This window comes from Hemicordylus capensis, chromosome 3 (genome assembly GCF_027244095.1).
Source record: "Hemicordylus capensis ecotype Gifberg chromosome 3, rHemCap1.1.pri, whole genome shotgun sequence".
Taxonomy (NCBI): Eukaryota; Metazoa; Chordata; class Lepidosauria; order Squamata; family Cordylidae; genus Hemicordylus; species Hemicordylus capensis.
The window spans coordinates 43,031,368-43,053,077 of record NC_069659.1 but is presented as its reverse complement, the minus strand read 5'-3'; the positions used below and the strand labels follow the sequence as shown (position 1 = coordinate 43,053,077).

Genomic DNA, 21,710 nt, shown 5'->3' with positions numbered 1-21,710 from the left:
AATGCAACTCTGACCATTTAAAAAAACAAAACAAAAAATCAACTGGTTTCTAGATAGAAAAGCAAGCAAGGACAAAAGTAGGCATCCAATTTGCTTATGTTTTTACAAATACAAGGCTGAGATGGATGGGCTTTATCAAATCTGATGGGCTATCAAGAATCAGGAGCAGCTTTTAACAAGAATACTTTTATACAGAATATCTCAGGGGAAAGCTAACCATCTGCCCCACATCACCTACTTTTCCCACTTCCTTTGAGACTAAATAAAAGGTGCTGCAGAGATGAATCTCTCTCTATATCGTAGCTATTAAAATTACCCTTAAACCTAAGGTGTTCGCTAGGATTTATTGTTAAGAAAAAAATAGATCACTTGCTGCGTACAAGACATCATACAATTACAGAACTTCTAAGAAAAGGTCATGGAGTCCAACCCCCTGTGCAAAGAAGTGGGATTCACTATACTGAAACCACTGTAGAAAAATGTTTACACTGATTCCTGTTACTAGTATCTAATGAAGAAGGTTCTGTAATTGATCTAGGTAACATGATCCATGGTTCAGTCATCAGGAAAATCATCATAAATATTTAACCTTTGTATGACTTAAGTTCTTGCCTTGAATCCTATCCTCAGCAACAATTGACCTTTGTGATAACCATCTATGTATTGAAGATAACTATAACTTCATTTAATTCTTTGTCTTTAAGAAATAGCCTTACAAGCAACATGGGGAAATGTTCTTTAAAACTCCCCCTCCCCACAGTCTGGAACATTTTCTGCAATGCAAATTGCAGAATATGCCTTAGAAAAGAGTTTACATTAAAAACAATATTTCATGTATAGGTTTTTTGAATCAGTTTTGTTCCTTGTTGTAGGCACTACAAGATGTAGAATTAATTATTCCCTGGAAACCACTGCCAAAACATCAGTGGAGGAGTTTTTGCCAGACTGGAATTTGAGTGAGACCTTTTTGATGATGAGCAGAAAGCTACTATTTTCCCTTTTTTGTCAGTTCAATAGTGGTATGGTTTTTGCTACTTTGATTCTACAATTTTCATCCATATTCCAGATTCATCTTTAAGGCAATCACAGTTTAACTTTAAGGATAATGAGTTGGATCCTAATTAGCTTTTGCATGAGCTGAATGGCATTTCCACTCATGCAAGGGAAAGGCGAGATTTCTACTGACTTCCCCCATCCATTGACAGTTCCCTTCACTGTACATCACACTATTGACAACAGTTAGGATTAGCTTTTCAGGGGGTACTGGGAGCTTCGGGAAGCAGGAGAAGGCAGGAAAGCAATGTTCCACAAGTGGCGTGCTGCTTGCAGTTCTCTGAATCCAAGCCAGTATTTCTTTTGTATCTTTTAAAAAGATTGCTATACATGTAATGATACTATGAAGCTCTTCTCAAAATTAGTGAGAAGAGCCTGGGGAGGGTTAGCGGGGAGAGCGGGCTTAGCCCAGTCTTCCCACATACGAGCAGCAGTCTGCTCCGGGCGGCCGAAGCAGCCGCCCACATGACTGCCAGCTCCATTACGGAACCAGCAGGGGCTGGGAGGAGCAGGGGCCATGCAGCCCCCGGAAACTCCAGTATGCCCTGTGCGAGTGCTCAGGGCATGCTGGAGAGACCTCCGAGCTGGGAGGCTGCTTTTCAGCCTACCGGTCAGGGGTCTACTCATGAGTTGCCATTGTGCGGCAACTCACGATCGGAAAACCCGGGTTAGTGGAGTGCTCGCTCCACTAACCTGGGCTTAGGGCAGGGGTACTTAAGCGGGTGACCCGCTTAAGAACCACTGGGCTTGCAGCTGAGCCCGGTGGTTCTCACGATGGTAGAAAATTGGGCGAGCGGAGGCTAATTAATTGTTCTTGCTTGAGGAATTTGTGAAACTCCTGTTTTTCTAAATTTAGAAAATAATTTATATATTATATAATTTATAGTTTAATTTCCTATACAATATTGACATTATTATTACACAGTACCACTTTTACATAATAATGCACAAGGATAAAATACAGGTGTTTGAGCAAAGGACTGCCACAGTTGGGCTGATGTCAACCCTATCTTACCTATTTTTAGCAGACTCCTCCATGGTCCAATGTGTTTTAAATTTCCAAAGCAATTATGTGCATTAAGAATTGCTTAACAGTTAAGGCCAGTCAGTCTAATCTGTATTACTAAATACAGATCAATGCTTAAGAATATACAAAGGGTCTTGCTAGATAGCACAAAACCCACTTAGTTCTATACTCTTTGAAAGAACCCTACAGCTAGCAGGTATTTGGTGTTCCACTAGAAAATGGGTCTTGGACCACCTTCCTTCCATCTCTAGACTAAAGTATACCTCATGTTTTCAGCTGAATCTTCTGGCATTGGTGCAACGGTTTGAACAGCAGGGAGGTTCTTACTTGTAGCACCATTCACAAAACTAGATGATGACGATGACGATGAAGATCCTGAGTCCACTGCACCTATCCCCAAAATAGAGTACATTCAGTCTGAAAAACAATGTGTCAACTTCACACTTTCTTAAAGTAAATATATGTATTTTCCAACCACTCTGAAACATACTGGTCCCCCCCACCCCAAATATCTCACATGTAACAAAATAAAAAGAGACAAAAACTGAACACATCACAGTCTAACACAAGACTTCCCACTGTATGACCTAAAAATTCTTTAAAAATAATATATTCAGACAGAAAGTACTCTAAACATTTTCATTTTATTATCTCTCTTCATCTTGGATAGTTAACTAGTAGTGACTATGTGATTAACATGGCATTATAAACATTTACACATTTTTATTTTAAAGGGCTGCAATCCCTACCACATTTGACTAAACTGAACACAGTGGGAACTTATGAATAAAGATGCCTAAAAGTGTACTGCACATCTTTCTAATGATCATGTAGTGATTGACATGGGAGATTAAAACAAAACCAAAACCCTGAGACAGAAAAATCACTCTAAACTGAAAAAAACAAGGCAAAAAGTTAACCTACAACAATCTATTACTCCAAATGGGTTTCAAACATTCACCCACAAAACCTCAGTAATAATGTGGACTTTTTAAAGTATATTTATTTCTTTAGGTCCTACAAAATATTTGCAATATCATATAATACTGCTGGAAACAGAAAGAAGGATTTGGGAGACATCTAGTGTCTTCAAATTACCTGAGTGAAATCTTGCCTCTTGAGCATATTGCACAAAATTATCCATAGATCGAAGTATAAATGATTGAGAAATATTATAAACTGGACAGCATATGGATGTACTATGAAAACCCATCCAAAGCAAGATAAAATTACTATAGGAACCATTGAAGGCATATGTTTGCAACTGACATAGAACACGTACAGGGGAAATGGAAAGACGTGAAAGCAAACAATATAATTTATCACATAGCAAAGACCATAGAACAAGCAATCATCCACAGTTGTAATGAAATACATGTACGGTGCCCTTTATTAGCAATTCTGTTATTAAAGATCTAGAAAGCCCATACTGCACACATATTTATGATACAGTTATTTTGGTAAACTTTCTAAGATGGGAAAATGTGATTATCTATTCAGGTGGATTAAGGCATAAAACAACTTACATAAATTCAGTTGTTTTTTTTAAAAAAAGAATTGTTAAGGCATCTTAAGAGGCAAGAGATACATCCCATGCCACAATAAACAGTTTCTAGAGACCCACAGCATTCCCATCTTTATGACTAAATTGGTTACTTGTTTATGATAAAACAGGGATAATATAAAATGTAATCCACCTCCTTAACAGAATGGTCTTGATGGGACAATCTCTCTGATTTGTCCCCCTGGGCATTGTGGGAGAATGAGATTGCTTGTAGGTTTTTATTACACATATACTTGAAACCAAAAAAACCCCAAACACAAACCACCTCTCCACCCCCCGCCACAAAAGAAAGAAAGAAAGAAAGAAAGAAACACAAGGTTCACAAAAATATCTAAAGACAATACCTGTTGTATTAATCATACTTTTTGGTGTAGCTCCTGTTGCAGCAAATATATTAGGTGTGCTACTCGGTGGGAGTCCACCTCCAGTTGTGGCAGCTCCAACTGTGGTCACAGCTAGGCTTCCAGGAGGAGGTTTCTTCACCGGTACTACAACACTTCTGTAGTGGAAGGAAACAGCAAAAAATCAGAAAAGGTGAGTATGGTAATGGTGTCTTTTCCCACATTGGATGGGGGAGAAATGTCCATTTAATGTTTATGGCAATGAGTGTCTACTTTCTCTGAGATAAGTTGAAATCTCTGCTCCTGAAAGAACATAACATCATCTCAAGACATAAGCATTGGAATTATGAATACATAACCTCCCTAAATGCCTGCCTGGAGGCAGTGATGGGCTGGATGAGGGATAACAAACTGAGGCTGAATCCAGATAAGACGGAGATACTTATTGTGCGGGGTCAAAACTCAGGAGACTATTTTGATCTGCCAGTTCTGGATGGGATCACGCACTCCCAGAGAGAACAGGTAGGCAATCTGGGGGTGCTTCTGGATCTGAACTCTCCCTGGTGTCCCAGGTTGAAGCGGTGGCCAGAGGTGCTTTCTGTCAGCTTTGGCTGATACGCCAGCTGAGATCAACCTCAGAATGGTGGTACATATGCTGGTAACCTCCAAGCTGGACTACTGCAATGCGTTCTATGTGGGGCTGGCTTTGTATGTAATCTGGAAACTGCAGTTGGTACAGAATGTGGCAGCCAGGTTGGTCTCTGGGTCATCCAGGAGAGACCATATTACTCCTGTGTAGAAAGAGCTACACTGGCTGCCAATAAGTTTTAAGACAAAATACAAGGTGCTGGTCATAACCTTTAAAGCCTTAAACAGCTTAGGCCCTGGGTATTTAAGAGAATGCCTTCCTCACCATGAGCCCCATTGCCAGTTAAGATCATCTGGAGAGATTAGTCTGTAGTTGCCACCACCTCGTCTAGCGGCTACTCAGGGAGAGGCCTTCTCCGTTGCTGCCCCTGGGCTTTGGAATGTGCTCCCTGTTGAAATAAGAGCCTCCCCATCTCTGGCAACTTTTAAAAAGGCACTGAAGACATATTTATCCACCCAGGCTTTTAAATAGATTTATAGTTTTAATACTTTAAATGTTGGGTTTTAATTGATTTTAATTGTTTAATTGATTTTAATGTAAACCACTCAAAGAGGCAAGTTTTGGGTGCTACAGACATAAGTTAAATAAATAAAGTTCTTCGGGGTGGGGGGGTCTAAAAATACATATAACTTGAAATTCCTAAATCATGAGGTTACCTTCACAATAAGCAACATTATGTTAATTTTGCTCATATTAATGGAAGATCAGTCAGCATTGAAGCATAATAGTCACCATTTAGATAGTATTGATGCAACCAACACAAATTTGCAGCAGCAAAGTATTATTAAGTATTAGTAGTACCACCACTACCACTATAGCACGTGTTGGTTTACGCATCACACACACACACACGGCTTTGCCCCAGTGTAAATTTTGACAGAACGTAATTCAACAGAGGAGAAGAGGAGATGAAAAACAGGGAAGGAAAGATGACAGAAGTGGCCTTTTGACAAGACAAGGTGGAAGTATGAAATATGAAAATATGGTGGTCCCCTCAGACAGCAGATTATTGGAGTACCAGCAAGGTAATAGGATGTCCTCCCACCCTCTCATAAAATAGGGGGGAAAGGGGGAAGGACCAGGGGTGTATCTAGGGTGGGGCAGGCAGGTCACGTGCCCCGGGCGCCACTTGAAGGGGGGCGCCATTACTTAAAATATTTTAAAGAAATTTTTAAAGGCTGCCGAAAACAAAATGGCCACCTTGCATGCTCAAATGGCCTCTGTGAGGCCCTAGGCCATACCAGGCCTCACAGAGGCCATTTGAGCATGTGTGGTGGCCATTTTGTTTTCAGCTGACATTTAATTTTTTTTATATGGCCACCACACATGCTCAAATGGTCCCTGTAAGGTCCTAGAGGCCAGCAGGGGGGAGGGAGAACCTTTGAAGACCCCCCCATGGCCTTTATGAAGCCCCCCAAAGGGGTTACAGGTGTTTTTTTAAATAATAATATAATATAAGTCGCTGTACACATATTCAGATATATGACTTGTATGTGACCTTCAGACTTGTATTTTTCAGCTGATATTATAGTAAAAAGTTATCTGAAAGATGGGTGTCATGTTTGGACAGGAGGCGCAATTTCAATGCTTGCCCTAGGCGCTATTTTCCCTAGATACGCCTCTGGGAAGGATGGTGCACACAAGGGTGCGGCAGCATTTGGCACCTTGCCTCTGCTGCACATATATAAGGTGCTCTGGGAAGGAAAGAAGCACTAAGTAGTCCAATGAATGGCTTCAAGGAAATAGTGAGTTTTGATGAGAAATCTGAAAAGACAAAAGTGATACAACATAGTTCTTCTGGGAGAGATTTCCAGGCATGAGAGCAAACAGAAGCACGCAGGGGAGAACAGGCAGAGACCTTTAAAGGTGTAGGAAATCTTCAATAATGTGTAGATATAAAATGTTACATAAAACTAATTCACTTAAACTGCAGTTCAAAAAAATCACATAACTCCCTTCCAGTGATGCTTTTGACTAATCCGCTTTGCTAAAAGAGCTTCTCATGAAACACAGTGGACTTTTAAGCAGTTTGGGATGTGTCACAAGTGGGGGGAGCCAACAAATAGAGTTTATTGTTGTTGTTGTTATTTATTATTATTATTATTATTATTATTATTATTATTATTATTACTGTAGTTGTAGTTGTTGTTTACACAGACAGGTGTTATTGACTGGTTTGTTTTATCCAGACATTGAGTCCTTCCCAAGGACCTGAGATGGCTGAATTTTATTATCAATGTTGTTGCTATTATTATTATTAATATCGTCACAGAATATAGGCTGTTCCCAGTAAAGTTGCTTTTTGTAATTGGCTGATGGTGATTTCTGTGGCCCCTATGGTGTTGAGGTGCTCTTCAAGTTGTTTTGGAATTACACCTAGGGTGCCAATTACCACTGGGATTATGTTGGTCTTCTTCTGCCACAGCCTTTCAATTTCAGTTTGTAGATCTTTGTATTTTGTGATTTTTTCTATTTCTTTTTCTTCTATTCTGCTATCTCCTGGTGTTGCTATGTTGATTATTTTAACTTGTTTTTCTTTCTTCTCAACTACAGTGATATCTGGTGTATTGTGTGGCAGATGTTTGTCTGTTTGTAGTTGGAAGTCCCATAATATTTTTACATCTTCATTTTCTTCAACTTTTTCAATTTGATGGTCCCACCAATGTTTGGCTACAAGTAGCTTGTAATTTTTGCAGATGTTCCAGTGTATCATCCCTGCTACTTTGTCATGCCTTTGTTTGTAGTCAGTCTGTGCAATCTTTTTATTTATTATTATTGTTGTTATTGTTTGCACAGTCGGACAGGTGTTATTGACTGGTTTGTTTTATCCAGACATCGAGTCCTTCCCAAGGACCTGAGATGGCTGAATTTTATTGTCAATGTTGTTGCTGTTGTTATAGTCACTATATAACTATAGTGTATATAGTTATATGTTGTTATATGTTGCTGTTACATCGTCACAGAATATAGGATGTTCCCAGTAAAGTTGCTTTTTGTAACTGGCTGATGGTGATTTCTGTGGCCCCTATGGTGCTCTTCAAGATCTTTTGGAATTGCACCCAGGGCGCCAATTACCACTGGGATTATTTGGGTCTTTTTCTGCCACAGCCTTTCAATTTCAATTTGTAGATCTTTGTATTTGGTGATTTTTTCTATTTCTTTTTCTTCTATTCTGCTATCACCTGGTATTGCTATGTCGATTATTTTCACTTGTTTTTCTTTCCTCTTGACTACAGTTATATCTGGTGTATTGTGTAGCAAATGTTTGTCTGTTTGTAATTGGAAGTCCCATAATATTTTTACATCTTCATTTTCTACAACTTTTTCAATTTGATGGTCCCACCAATTTTTGGCTGCAGGTAGCTTGTCTTTTTTGCAGATGTTCCAGTGTATCATCCCTGCTACCTCGTCATGCCTTTTTTTGTGGTCAGCCTGTGCAATCTTTTTACAGCAGCTGATTAGGTGGTCCACTGTTTCATCTGCTTCTTTACAAAGGCGGCACTTGCTGTTTGTGTAAAGAAGCAGATGAAACCTGCAGATGAAACCTATTATCATCATCATCATCATCATCATCATCATCATCATCATCATCATCACCATCACTTTTATGTCTTGTTTACACAGTCAGGCAGGTGTTATTGACTGGTTTGTTTTATCCAAACATTGAGTCCTTCCCAAGGACTGGGGATGTCAGAATTTTGTTATCAATATTGTTCTTGTTGTTGTTATAGATATCGTCCCAAAATATAGACTGTGCTCAGTAAAGTTGCTTTTTGTAATTGGCTGATGGTGATTTCTGTGGCCCCTGTGGTTTTGAGGTGCTCTTCAAGTTCTTTTGAAATTGCACCTAGGGTGCCAATTACCACTGGGATTATTTTGGTCTTATTCTGCCACAGCCTTTCCATTTCAATTTGTAGATCTTTGTATTTTGTCATTTTTTCTAATTCTTTTTCTTCTATTCTGCTATCCCCTGGTATTGCTATGTTGATTATTTTAACTTGTTTTTCTTTTTTCTCAACTACAGTTATATCTTGTGTATTGTGTGGCAGATGCTTCTCTGTTTGTAGTCGGAAGTCCCATAATATTTTTGCATCTTCATTTTCTACAACTTTCTCAATTTTATGGCCCCACCAATCTTTGACTACAGGTAGCTTGTATTTTTTGCAGATGTTCCAGTGTATCATCCCTGCTACCTCGTCATGCCTTTTTTTGTGGTCAGCCTGTGCAATCTTTTTACAGCAGCTGATTAGGTGGTCCACTGTTTCATCTGCTTCTTTACAAAGGCGGCACTTGCTGTTTGTGGTGGATTTTTCGACTTTTGCTCATTTGTTCTTAGTGCTTGTTCTTGTGCAGCCAGTATTAAACTCTCCGTTTCTTTCTTCAAGTTGCCATTCTTAAGCCATTGCCAGGTCTTGGTGATGTCTGATTTTCCAGTTATATTATGCAAATATTGACCATGCAGTGGCTTATTTTTCCATTTTTCTGCTCGGTTCGTGACTTGTTCTTTCTTGTAGGCCTGCTCTGTTTCATTGGTGTTGAATAGTTTCTCGTTCTTGACCATTTTAAGTGCATCTTCTTCACTGTCCTTTCTATATTCTTCAAGGCCTCTTTTCTCCTCCTTGACTGTTTGATGGACTTGCAGCATTTCTCTTCCACCTCAGCTGCGAGGGAGGTATAGCCTATCTACATCACTGCGGGGGTGCAGAGCATGATAGATGGTCATTATTTTCCTAGTCTTACGATCTAGTGCCTCTAGCTCTGCCTGGGTCCAGTCTATTATCCCTGCAGTGTATCTGATAATAGGTATAGCCCAGGTGGTTATGGCTTGTATGGTTTTCCTGCCATTGAGTTTGGACTTTAGGATTTTTCTAGCTCTCCTGATGTATTCACTTCCACTTTTTCTTTTAACTTCAGTGTGTGCGATGTTATCTGCCTGGAGAATGCCACACGCACTGAAGTTGTTGTTGTTGTTGTTATGTATTTATATCCCGCTCTTCCTCCAAGGAGCCCAGAGCAGTGTACTACATACTTGAGTTTCTCCTCACAACAACCCTGTGAAGTAGGTTAGGCTGAAAGAGAAGTGACCGGCCCAGAGTCACCCAGCTACTATCATGGCTGAATGCGAATTTGAACTCGGGTCTTCCCGGTCCTAGTCCAGCACCCTAACCACTACACCACACTGGCTCCACTATTTAGAAGTTCCACTAGCAAAGTGAAACCCCTCAGCTATCCTTAAAGTATTACCTGGATTGTAGCCATAAACATTCAGCCTGTACTCTCAAATTTTTCCTTCACAGACATTTTCTTTCAAAATTGGATTACATCGTTTTATGTACAATACCCACCCTTATCAAACTATTTTAGGTGAATATTGGTCAAATGACATCATCAAGCCCTTCTCCTAGAGGAGATTTACCCTTTATACTACAAATATTATTCCATAACATGCATTCACTCTACAGTAGTGGGATTTCAAAATACTACACACAATGGATGCTTGCTATAAAACAGGTCAGACTGTTATAGGGATATGTAAAAATTTATTTATTTTTATTCAATTTGTGCCCAAATCGAATCACCCGATTTGTTTTGTGTCCAAATCTGTCCCCCCAAATCACCCCAGATCTGATTTGAATTTAATTCAGATCTTGATTAATTTGGACCACTTGTAAAGGTCCTAGGGGCACCAGAATTGGGTGGTGGGTAGGTCCCCATGCGTGCCACCTACCACTCAAATTTCAAGGCAGTGGAGCACTTGATTGATATTTAATGATTTAATGAAATAAACAGTTTATTTTTTAGGAATTTTTGAAGTGTTGAGATCTTTTTGTGTCTTCATTACACATCTTCATTTTTTCTGTTCATTTTGACCTCACTGCTTTGCAAGTGGAGAATTAGTGGCATCCCCTATGTCAACTACCCCCCAACCCACACGGTACTGAGTTTATATTTTAGGAATTTTGAGCTGTTTAGACTCTTTAGGGTTAGTAGTCTAAACACTTGAAAAAATTCCTAAAACATAAACTGAGTAGTACCTGACGCCTTGTGGGAGGGAGGGGGGTATAGTTGGCACATAGTAGTTGACAGTTGGCACTCAAAATGAATAGAAGAAATGAAGATGTGTAATGAATCCTCATAGGGATTCACTGAGGAAAAGTTATTATACACCAAAGAATCCAAACACTTGAAAAATAGTGACCACACATTTTTCTCCATAACTCCACTTCTACAAGGGCTAGAGCTAGAGCTTTTAAAAAAAATGAAAGCTAGGAATCTGGGGGAAATGATAGCAGCAATTCAAATTTTGAATCGAATCAGGCACAATTCAATTTGGACCCAAATCTAGCCAACGGACCACAGGGACAATTTGCTCTGTCGCAAATCACCCAAATCAGCTAGATTCGGGTACAAATGTATTTGTACAAAATTGATTCAAAGATGCCTAGACTGTTACAAAAAGTCTAATCAGCACAAAAAGAACACCAGACCCAAAACCAAGAGGAACTTTTAAACACACATATAGCAAATAATTCAGTAGACAGAGCCAGGAGCTGCAGAGAGCTACCCTACCTCATAGGGAAAAAACATTTGTACTACTCAGCCCTGATTGCTAGGTAACACACTTATGGGGTGTGGCTATTCCTTAATAGACATATATCCCAGCCTCTAACATTAAGTGTTTCTAGGCCACCTCACAACTGAAATAATTTTTTTTTAAAAAAAAAATCCAAATACAACCATAAACAAAACTAGAAAACAAACAGCAGATAAAACTATTCAAAATTTTATTTATTTATTTAAAATATTTATACCCCATCCCTCCAGTACACTAGCGCTCGGAGCGGGTCACAGCATTTATTAAAAAGATATGTTAAAATTAACCAAATTAAGTTAAAGTTAAATATCCAAATACACCACAGACTAGCACTTGGTAGGGCAACAATGAAGTCCTTGCAAAGGATATTTAGATGCCATGACGTGTCTACACCTACAAAGAGTAGAATAGTCCATACAATGGTTTTCCCCATGACACTCTATGGATGCAAAAGCTGGACTTTGAAGAAACAAGACAGAAAAAGCATTGATGCTTTTGAACTTTAGTGCTGAAGAAGACTTTTGAGGATACCATGGACAGCCAGGTAAACAAACAAATGGATCATAGAAGAAATCAATCCAGAATTTTCACTCGGGACACAAATGACCAGGCTCTAACTATCATATTTCGGACACATTATGTGAAGATCTAGCTCCCTTGAGAAATCCATAATGCTGGGACAAGTTGAAGGAAGGAGAAGAAGAGGACAACCAGCAGCAAGGTGGATGGACTCGATTACAACAGCAATGAAGGCACCACTGAGAGACCTTAAAGGCCAAGTTGAAGACAGTTCATCCTGGAGAGAATCTATCTATGTGGTCGCTAAGAGTCGACACCAACTTGACGGCACTTAATCAATCAATCAATCAATCAAAAATCCAAGCTAATACCACAATCAGAACTACAGTTTTTTACACTTCAAATTAAAAGTTACTTAAAAAGCTAAAAACTGAGAATTATAAAAACTAAAGAACCTACCAGATATAAGCAACAGGCGAAACATTAAAAAGCCTCTTTTAAAAAGTGCATTTTCAGTTGTTTTTAAAAATAATTTTAAAGGTCAGTGGAAATAGATAGGTTTTCACCTGGCATAAAAAAGATATCAGAGTAGGCATCAGGAGAGCTTCCCTGGGAACAACATTCCATAAATGGATGCCACAACCAAAAATATCCTCTCCTTAGTCACCACTTGCCTCAGCATTGAGGGCAGGGAAACCTGGAGGAAAGCTTTTTTTACAAATTCAGCATCTGGGCAGACCAATGTGGGTCTGTGCTGTGCCTCCCTGGATACTGAAGGGACTACTAAAATATTTGTGGGTGAAGGAAGCTTGTTTTTACGAATTCCAATCAGATATACCTGCACAACATATTCCAATTTAAAGTTAGCAAAAATATGACACACGTGGCCTGTCTTCCATGGGAGCTACTCTAGATAAAATTAAGTTTCTACTACATCTATCAAAGGGGAAGCATCCCTGGAATCAGTAGTTGTAGACCCTGGTTGTCTACATTCGGTTTGAACACAGATAGCAGCCATAGTTGTAGGCAATACAAATGCAGTCTGGCATAATTCATCAATGATGTGCAAGAAGCCATTAGGCCTAAGAGGTGCTGTAAGATTGCAAGATTGCAAGGTCTGGGTCAAACTGGTGTGGAAGGAGTAAATAATGTTCCAAACTGGTGATGTGAAAATAGGCATCCTTCAGGTCTAGAGTGGCAAACCACAATTCTCCAGATAGTAGGAGAAGAAGTTGCTGCACTGTCAGCATCCGAAACCTCCTGGTGTGTATAAACTTTTTCAGAGAGCATAGGTTCAGAATAGGACATAGTCCACCATCCCTTTTCGGAACTTGAAAGTATCAGGAGTAGAACCTTGCCCATTGGGTTTCTGGTGAGACTGGTTCCATCACTCCTTTGGATAAGAGTTCTTGTACCTCCACTAGAAGTGTAGGAATCCTGGGGGGTATATTTTATTCCCAGGAAGGGAGGTAAATTGAGAAACTCCATGGCATAGCCAGTGGAGACAATACTTAGCACCCAGGTGTCAGAGGTGATAAGATGCCAGGGTGCTAAGTAGAGGACAAGCCAGACAGAGGACATAGTGAGAGCAATGGGCAAGGTTACGAAGGAGTCAAAGGTTCTGTTTAGAGGTGTCTGGGCCTCTTGGCTTTGGATTTTGTTTTGCACATTGAAAGAATGGTTGCCTTTGAGGGAAAGAACAACAATAATCTCTTCATTATTAGTTCTGGCAGTAAACATGTTTTTCATACGCTCCATGACATTGCCTGTTTCGGTGCTGAAATGACCTTAGTCAAAGGGCAAATCTTCAGTTTTGTCCCACGTATCCTGCTGGAGGGAGAGCGAATGGAGCCAGGAATGTCTGTGCAGTTAAACGACATTGTCAGCATACAGGATTCAGTCTCGGTGAGATGTTTAGTCATTCTGAGAGACTGGTGGGTTATATCCGCAGACTTTGAGAGAAGCTCATTAAACTAAGATTGCAGTGATGCAGCAGCATTCTTCATATCAGTTTTGAAACTCTCCAAGACAGAATAATGGAATTTGGCTGTATGGGCCATGTAGTTGGAGAGCTTCATGCAGAGGGAAGAAATTGAATAGTTCTTGCATCCCACAGAATCCAACTTCCTACCCTCCTTATCGACAGGAGCCAAATGTTTCTTTCCAGATTTAGAGGAGAGTGCACACCACTGAGTCAGGTGTGGGGGGGGTTTGAATAAAAATTTACAGTCCTCCTCTTGCACTCTGTAGTGAATTAAAGTCTTTGTCTCAGAGAAAGCGCACACGAGAGGAAGAAAAATGCTGAATCATCCCCTCTGTGCTTCCCTAGCAAGGCTTTCCCCTAAACCTTCCTGTACTTCTGGTAGTTTCAAAAATGGCTGCCACCACCACCCCATTTTCATCTCAGAGTGACCCTCCCTGGGCTTGCGGAGGAAATCCCAGGGAAACGCTTCTTTTGCTATGGGAAAAACACTCAAAAATCCTCTCACATATAAGCCTACACGTGGTGAGAAAAATGGTAGATTGTTGACTGTCTGAGGCATGTGTTCATCATAATGAGAACCCCTTCCAGCCCCCCCTTTTCTGAGTCAAAAATCCACTCAGAGGGGCTTGTAAAATGCAAAGAACAAAAGGGGGGGGACTTTACTCAAATGCTACAGACTGCTTTGGTCTGAAGCTTCCTCAGATTTTAGTTACAGGTAAAAATACTCAGTGGTTACAATAATACTTCAAAAAGCACCCCAGTTGCTAGGAACAAGGATGCAGAAAAATACAAAAGCACCTTTAAAAGCTTACAGAGTCTTTTGCAATGCCCTGGCTGGATGGGTACAGGCCAGCATTTCTTAGACTACTTACATTACAGGTAAACAATCCTAGACAGTTTCGGGGATATACAAAACACATGAAAGAAAACAAAAGTCATTCGAGTCTGACTAAATGAATTTTTCCTTAGAGTACTTCCCGAAGCCAAAAGCCCTGGCTTCCTTTGTCCTGAACTCATGAAATCCTGGAATTCAAGCTTCCTGCCCAACCTGGCTTCCCCAGGACCTGCTGAAGGGACATTCTCCTGCAGCCTTTATGGCTGCATGTCATCCTTTGCAGTCCCAGCCTGCTCCTTCTAACAAAGGAACCTTCTCTTCCTCCTCATGGCTCTCTAGGTCCAACCCACCTGGTGTGCTGATAGGCTGAACCCTGGAGTTCACCAGCCTGTCAGTCAGGACAGGGTTCACTTCTGGTTTAGGGGAGGAGGAGTGGCTGGTCACTAAACACTCTATAACATTTTTCCAGTCTATGAGAGATAAACACAGAAGAAAAAGGAGCCTCCCAAGCAAACTTCACCGAATTGACCAGGACTGTTATAAAGCTGCAGGTGTACAAAAACAGGTAAAAGACATGAAGTTGTATACTGGTTCGCTTATAGGCAACTTAATAGGCGACTTCAGCTCCAGCCCAAGAAATTTAGCCATCTCGGAGACGAAGCAAGAGAATCTGAAGGGAAGTTTGGAACAATATCATCAGGTGAAGTGCCTGAGTGAGTTTCTGTGACAGAAACTCAGATGCCATCAGACTCCGAGGTTGAAACATAATCCTCATTTGAGAAGTGCCTGTCAGGGACAGAGGGGACATCCTGAAATGATAATGGTACAAGCAAGGTGCTCAGCTGGAAAAGGAATATGAGTTGGAGGAAGTGGAACTGCCGATTGAGATAATGGAGGCTGAGGAACAAGAGAAGGATCCATGAGGTGCTTGAATGGAGAAGAGCAAGAAGACTGTCCTTGAGATATAGTAGAGGACCTCAACTTCTTCAACTTCCAGAGCTGATACTCCTCATAAGCACAGGGAAGAGAAGGCGAGGGAGCATACATCAGGTCCCGAAATATTCCCAGTCGACAGATGTAACCTTGGTCAAGAGCGCCAGGAGAGCATCAATTTCCTACTATAAGGAGAATAAGCCAGTAACAAAAAACTGTAGGACTCCTTCCATTGAGATGGAAGATGAGAAGGAGAACCAGCAGGGCAGTCCTGGCTGGAGAAACAGTCAATGTCCTGGGTACTTGTGGTATCCCAGTGTCGGACTTGTCCTTGATGTCAAGTCTCTGTAGCAAAAGTCACTTGAAAGTAGAACCAGATGCAGTCAAAGGAGAATCCAAGACAGAGCCGGAGTTCAGAATTGGTGGGAAATCTTTCTACACTGTCAATATTGACATAAAATCAGTGCCGAAGGCCAGCGAAGTCAAAGTCGAGGAAGGTCGAAGGGTCTAATCAACAATGAACGATGGTGGTAGCAAAGTCGAACGTGGAGAAGGATGGATGGTAGAAACCAACATTGAAGTCAGGGGAGCAAACAATGATGTCAATGTTGGCAAGTAACCTGATGTTGACAGTGGCACGAATGAAGACCTCTTGGCGATCTGTGGAGAAGACAATTATTAGTGTGAACAGAATACTTGGATGGCGCTGACGATATTAATGAGGGCAACAGACTCAGTGACACAGAAGACTTCACGGACAAGGAGTGATGCTCGACAGTTGTTGATGTCGAAGTTGAGGGTGATGTCAAAGCCGGACCTGAAAGTGGCAAAGGAGAAGCTGGTTTGGTCAATGTCAAAGCAGTTGAAGGTGGTGTTGACATCGACACGAAATACATCTTTTGGCATTTCAGGAGTGTAGAAGCATTGGTCTCCTTGTGCTTTCTCTTCTTATGGTGCTTATGGTGGAACTCTTTAGGGAGGTCCTGTGGCTTCCTGAAAGCACCTGAGAAGGACTGGGATGGAGTCTTGTAAGCAGATCTGTGCTTCAAAAGCATCAACATTGACGATGGCATCGGGGTTGGTGGGTGCAAGGTGGTTCTGTACAGTGCAGCCCTCAAATGGATGACCTGACTTCTTCAGGTCTGTTTTGAAAAGGAAAGACACATTTTACAGGACTTGACAATGTGGTCCTCCCCTAGGCAAAGAAGGCACAAGTGCCGATCAGACAAGGTGACAGTGCAGCAGCACGAGGAACACCTTTTAAAAGTTTTTCTTGAGGCCATCAGACTGGAGGCAAACAAATCTAAAATGGTGGGCAAAACTGAGGTCAAAAGACAGTCCAAAAGTCCAAAGAGCCAAGAATACAACTGCCCCCCCCCCCCAGGAACTGTGGACGAAGGAGCGAATCCCTGAGGAAGTGCACACTAGTTTGGACAGAAAGAAACTGAGTCAAACAACCAAAGATACCCAGTGTGCTCCATGCTTGCAGGGCGCGGCTACAGATCAAATGTTTCCCAAAGGCCATAGAGAACAAAGAGGCCTTTTCTTGGCACCTGAAGAATAATAAATTAGGTGCCAGGCAAGTGTTCTGGGGTGATAATCCTACAAGTGGTACACTACTGAGAAGTCCCTCTCTCAGCCTCTACCCTCCTCACATCTGAAAGCAGGGGCATCTAAGGGAAGGTCTCCAAATATTGCTTCAGCATGGAGGCTCAACTGTGAATCAGGACTTCCTGCACCATGGCAGAGGGTAGAGACTTTCCACTTTTGAAATGTCCCTCTACCCATATACAATAAATGGCAAGGATAAAGAAATTTATCCTTTAAATTTATTGTTTTAAATAATTTATGTTGTTTTAGGATGTAAACCTTTTAGAGATGCAAGTTGTAGATGGTATATCAATCCATAGAAAATAAACTTCAAAGATTACCATCCTTTCAAAATTTCCAGAACCTCATGTTTTCTTTCACCACTCAACCTTTTCTAGAAATGTGGTTTGCATTTAATTCTAAGACAAAACCACAGCAGTAACTATATCAATGTAATTTGGTTATTAAATCTTATGGAGTTCATTTCTTCATATTGGTCAAAACAAAAAAATCCCTTTATTCATCAGATTTGATTTCTTCATTTTGAAAACACCAGAAGTCTACTAGGCCATAATCCTATGCATGCTTATTCCGAGGAAAGTCTAATCCTTGCTAACTGAGCAGGGCAGTTTTAAAAATGGTGACCCTCTTATTTAGCAGGGGGAGAACAAATGCCCTTATGCAGCCCCTATCCAAACCCAGTACATAATTTTATTTGTTTGTTTGTTTCTTTATTTAACACATTTGTATACTGCCCAAAACCCAAGTCTCTGGGCGGTTTACAACAAAACAATAAAAACAACAGATAAAAAGATTAAAACATTTCAACAATTAAAATTTAAAACATTAAAACTATTAAAAACACAATTAAAACAATATCTAATTAAAAGCCTGGGTGAACAAATGAGTCTTGACTGCCTTTTAAAAAGTTGTAAGAGATAGGGAGGCTCTTATTTCAGCATAATTCTTATTTATTTGTTCCAAAGTCTTGGGGCAGCAATGGAGAAGGCCTATCCCCAAGTAGCCACCAGATGAGCTGGTGGCAACTGCAGATGAACCTATCCAGATGATCTCAGTGGGTGATGTGGTTCATAGCAAAGAAGACATTCTCTTAAATACCCAGGGCCAAAGCTGTTTAGGGATTTATAGGTTATAACAAAAACCTTGTATTTTGCCCAGAAAATAATCTCTCCAATGGTTGCTGCTGGTGTCTATCCAATGTTCTTTTAGATTTTGAGTCCTTTTGAGACAGAGAACCACCTTAGCTATTTTTCTATGTAAACTGCTTTGAGAACTTTTATTGAAAAGTAGTATACAAATATTCATAACAGTAGTAGTAGTAGGAATCAAAATCAATTGGATCTGGTCAAAATAACCAAAGTCAGATACTTCCAGATAAATGTGTTTCAAAGAGCTCTAATAACATTAACTTTGAATATTTCCGAACAATGGAGTAGTATTTAAAAACCATCATAAATTTAATAGAATAAATCAGAGAAATATACTAGACTTTTAAAAAAATAGAGCATCATGATTTGTCAACTGAGGACAGACAAAAAAGAAAAAGAAAAGACAAAGCAAGCATCTGAGGTTCTATATAACTATCAAGAGCTCACAAAAAAGGAGACACCTTTTCTGATGCAAAAGTACCAAGGCCATGAGAAGAACACAAAATGTCTTCATAAATCTTAAATCTGAAAATTCATTGCTAAATAAAAGCCATTAAAGGAAGATGTCCATGTATGGCTGACCTGCAATAGTGAATAAGGTTTATGAGTAATCCGTTCAGATTCCAAAATATATGGAAAAGACAGTCTAGATTTGGATGTTTCACTGTTTGTGTTTGCGGGGTGGTGTCTATCAGATGTTAAAGACCACTGTCTGAAAAGCAAGCTTTCAAGCCAGGTCTTTGATCTCATAAGGCTGCCAGAATTTCGAACATCTGTTTGGTTTTTGAATTGCACATCTTCTGGTATCCCATTCTAAATCATTATGGCATCAGAGGTGTTCCATATCACAGCAGACATACTTAGTGATGATTCAATGACCGCTAACAGAGCTAAACTATCTGTATTAGTTAAAATAGTCAGTGCAAATATATTCAGCAACAGAGAGTTAAAAAGAGTTTCAGGAAAAATGTAAACCATAAATAACAAAGTATAGGAAGTCAGTGGGGAGGATAAATAGTAAGACATCTTTTGATGATGCCAGAGCATCCTACTGTTTTAAAATCAAACAAAATAAAAAAAAATATATCAATGGGAAATAAGAGGTCAAAGTAGTATTTAAACTGAGCCATTTAAAATTCGATTAGATTATTATTATTACTATTTATTTATTTATTTGATTTCTATACCACCCTTCCAAAAATGGCTCAGGGCAGTTTACAGAGAGAAATAATACATAAATAAGATGGATCCCCGTCCCCAAAGGGCTCACAATTTAAAAGAAACACCAGCAACAGTCACTGGAGGTACTGTGCTGGGGGTGGATAGGGCCAGTTACTCTTCCCCTGCTAAATAATACAAGCATTTGGAGTCATTTATGTATTTTGCAAAGAGCTGAATATATGATGACCACAATCCAAAGATTTAGATGGACAGACAGGCTTGTGCATTGAGCTTTTTTATCTCCTGACCCCACCAATTCAAAAGGCTTTTGGAAATCTTCAGGGTTTAAAATGCTCTTTGCTATGTGGTAGAGGCACATCTATCATTCATTTACTTATTTCATTTGCACTCTCAAAAATATATTTAGGAAAAATAATACATTGAGAGATTAAAACCTTAAATAAATTCAGAGTCAGGCCGACTGGTGCCCTCAACGCAGTTGATTTAAAATGACTTTTACATCAGTACAGTGAAAATTACATCCTATCAAGTTCCTACTTAAAATACAAATGCACCTTTATTTCAAACATACAGCAAATTCTGCAGCTCTTAAATACTCAAATAAACTGACATTTACGGCATCTAGAGGCTAGCACATACACTACAAGCAGCTTCTCCCCCTTCTCTCCCCCCCTTTTAAGAACTCCCTGGAGCTTAAGCAGCACTTCAGGGGTTTAATGCAAGAAATGGTGAAAGGGAGACTGTCTCTGAATATCACATGCTAAATTTTACTGTGCTCTCCTCTGGACAGTATTTGACCTAAACCAAAGTCCTTATTTAATTCAGAGTCTACAATGCAATTTGAGGAATGATGGGGAGGGATGAATTAAGAAAAATTAATTAAAATTAACACTTTAAAACACTTTGGTGATCACCATTTTAGATCATACTTTAGCCTTTTAAAAATTATTATTTGTAGCTACTGCAGTGCTATTTTGTCAAAAAGAAGAATTATTTTAATAGAATGTTCTCAAACTTGAATGTTCTCACACTTCTATTATGTGAGAACATAATAATGTTCTCACAGTACTGAGTAAATACCCTGCAATGATCCATAGACAGGAAATTTCAAATCTCACAAAGTTTCACAATTTTACAGGGATGTGGTAATACTATGTATGTATGTATGTATGTATGTATGTATGTATGCATGCATTATGTATGTGTACTTGCTTGTAAATAAACTCCACTCAAAATGGGATGTCGCCAGAAAAGAGACGTCAAATTTTTTAGCACAAATGTTCTGGGCAGGGTTTTTGGTCAGATTTAGAGAATACAAAGTTATTTGTCATGTTCACTCTAGAACAATTGCAAGTCTAGCACAAATAACCCCTCATCTTATACTTCTACTGGTATCACCTGCATATTATTTTCAAGAAATTCAGTTTGATGTTAAGATGAGTCATAACTTACTCAGTCCAGACTCCAGGGCCTGAGAAATCTGTTTATACAGCTCATAATGTAATTACAGCTACCTTAAGACAGATGAGGCAGAAGGCAGCAATATATTGAAACTGATTGAAAAATGCAGTTGTCCAGAAGCACTTGTGGGGAAGAGGTCTCTGAAAAGCTGCTCAAAGCTTCAGAGTTTGAAGTGACATTTTTGATGTTGTCACTCTCAATCTATTGAACGGCTGACGGACAATCAAACCCGTCTGGCTAGCTGGCAGCTCATTTTGCTGGCAGGTGGCAAACAATTAGACACACCAATTTGTGCCTCCTGATGACATTAAAGCATGAAACTAAGTTGTATGCAGGGCCTAGTGATTTGTGTGAAAGCATTTCAAAAATAATACTCTTTGCCGTGGCAACTCATTTCAGACTGCCACCTTCCATTATGGCTTTGAGTAGTGAAGACGACAGACTTGAGTTACGTGCAGTGCAAGGGCGCTTCTGTTCAATCCGTCATCAGCGCCCCCCGAGACCTCAATCCCTCCTTTCATCAATATCACCTCATCATTTACATTCGATAGTACTTGAACTGCTGAATACATTAACTACACAGAAGACCTATTTCATAAGATGTGTTGAAACATGTTTTCTGCTTTTACGTTTCATTTATAATTCTGCATGTTTTAAAAATGAGCTACATGTCTTATAGGACAGTATTGTGAGATTGTATCATTTATTCTTCCACTTTTAAAAAATATTATTTTTTGTGATTAAGAAGTATTTATTTTCTAGGTGAATTTGGAAATTCAAGTAAACTTTTCTTATACAATTTGTTACA

At 39.7% G+C, this 21,710-nt stretch overlaps 1 protein-coding gene across 11 annotated transcripts in view; it reads right to left on the bottom strand.

The window, feature by feature from the left end:
- The window catches only part of NBEA (neurobeachin), a 670,094-nt gene that overhangs the window by 425,404 nt on the left and 222,980 nt on the right, over positions 1-21,710 (bottom strand). For 10 of the 11 annotated variants that reach the window (XM_053311836.1, XM_053311835.1, XM_053311843.1 and 7 more), the window contains 2 exons: positions 3,989-4,143; positions 2,344-2,470 (listed from right to left, as the gene is read on the bottom strand). In XM_053311836.1, the coding sequence (XP_053167811.1) occupies positions 2,344-2,470; positions 3,989-4,143 (282 nt within the window). The remainder of the gene's footprint in view (positions 1-2,343; positions 2,471-3,988; positions 4,144-21,710) is intronic. The other variant, XM_053311837.1, reaches the window with a different exon arrangement.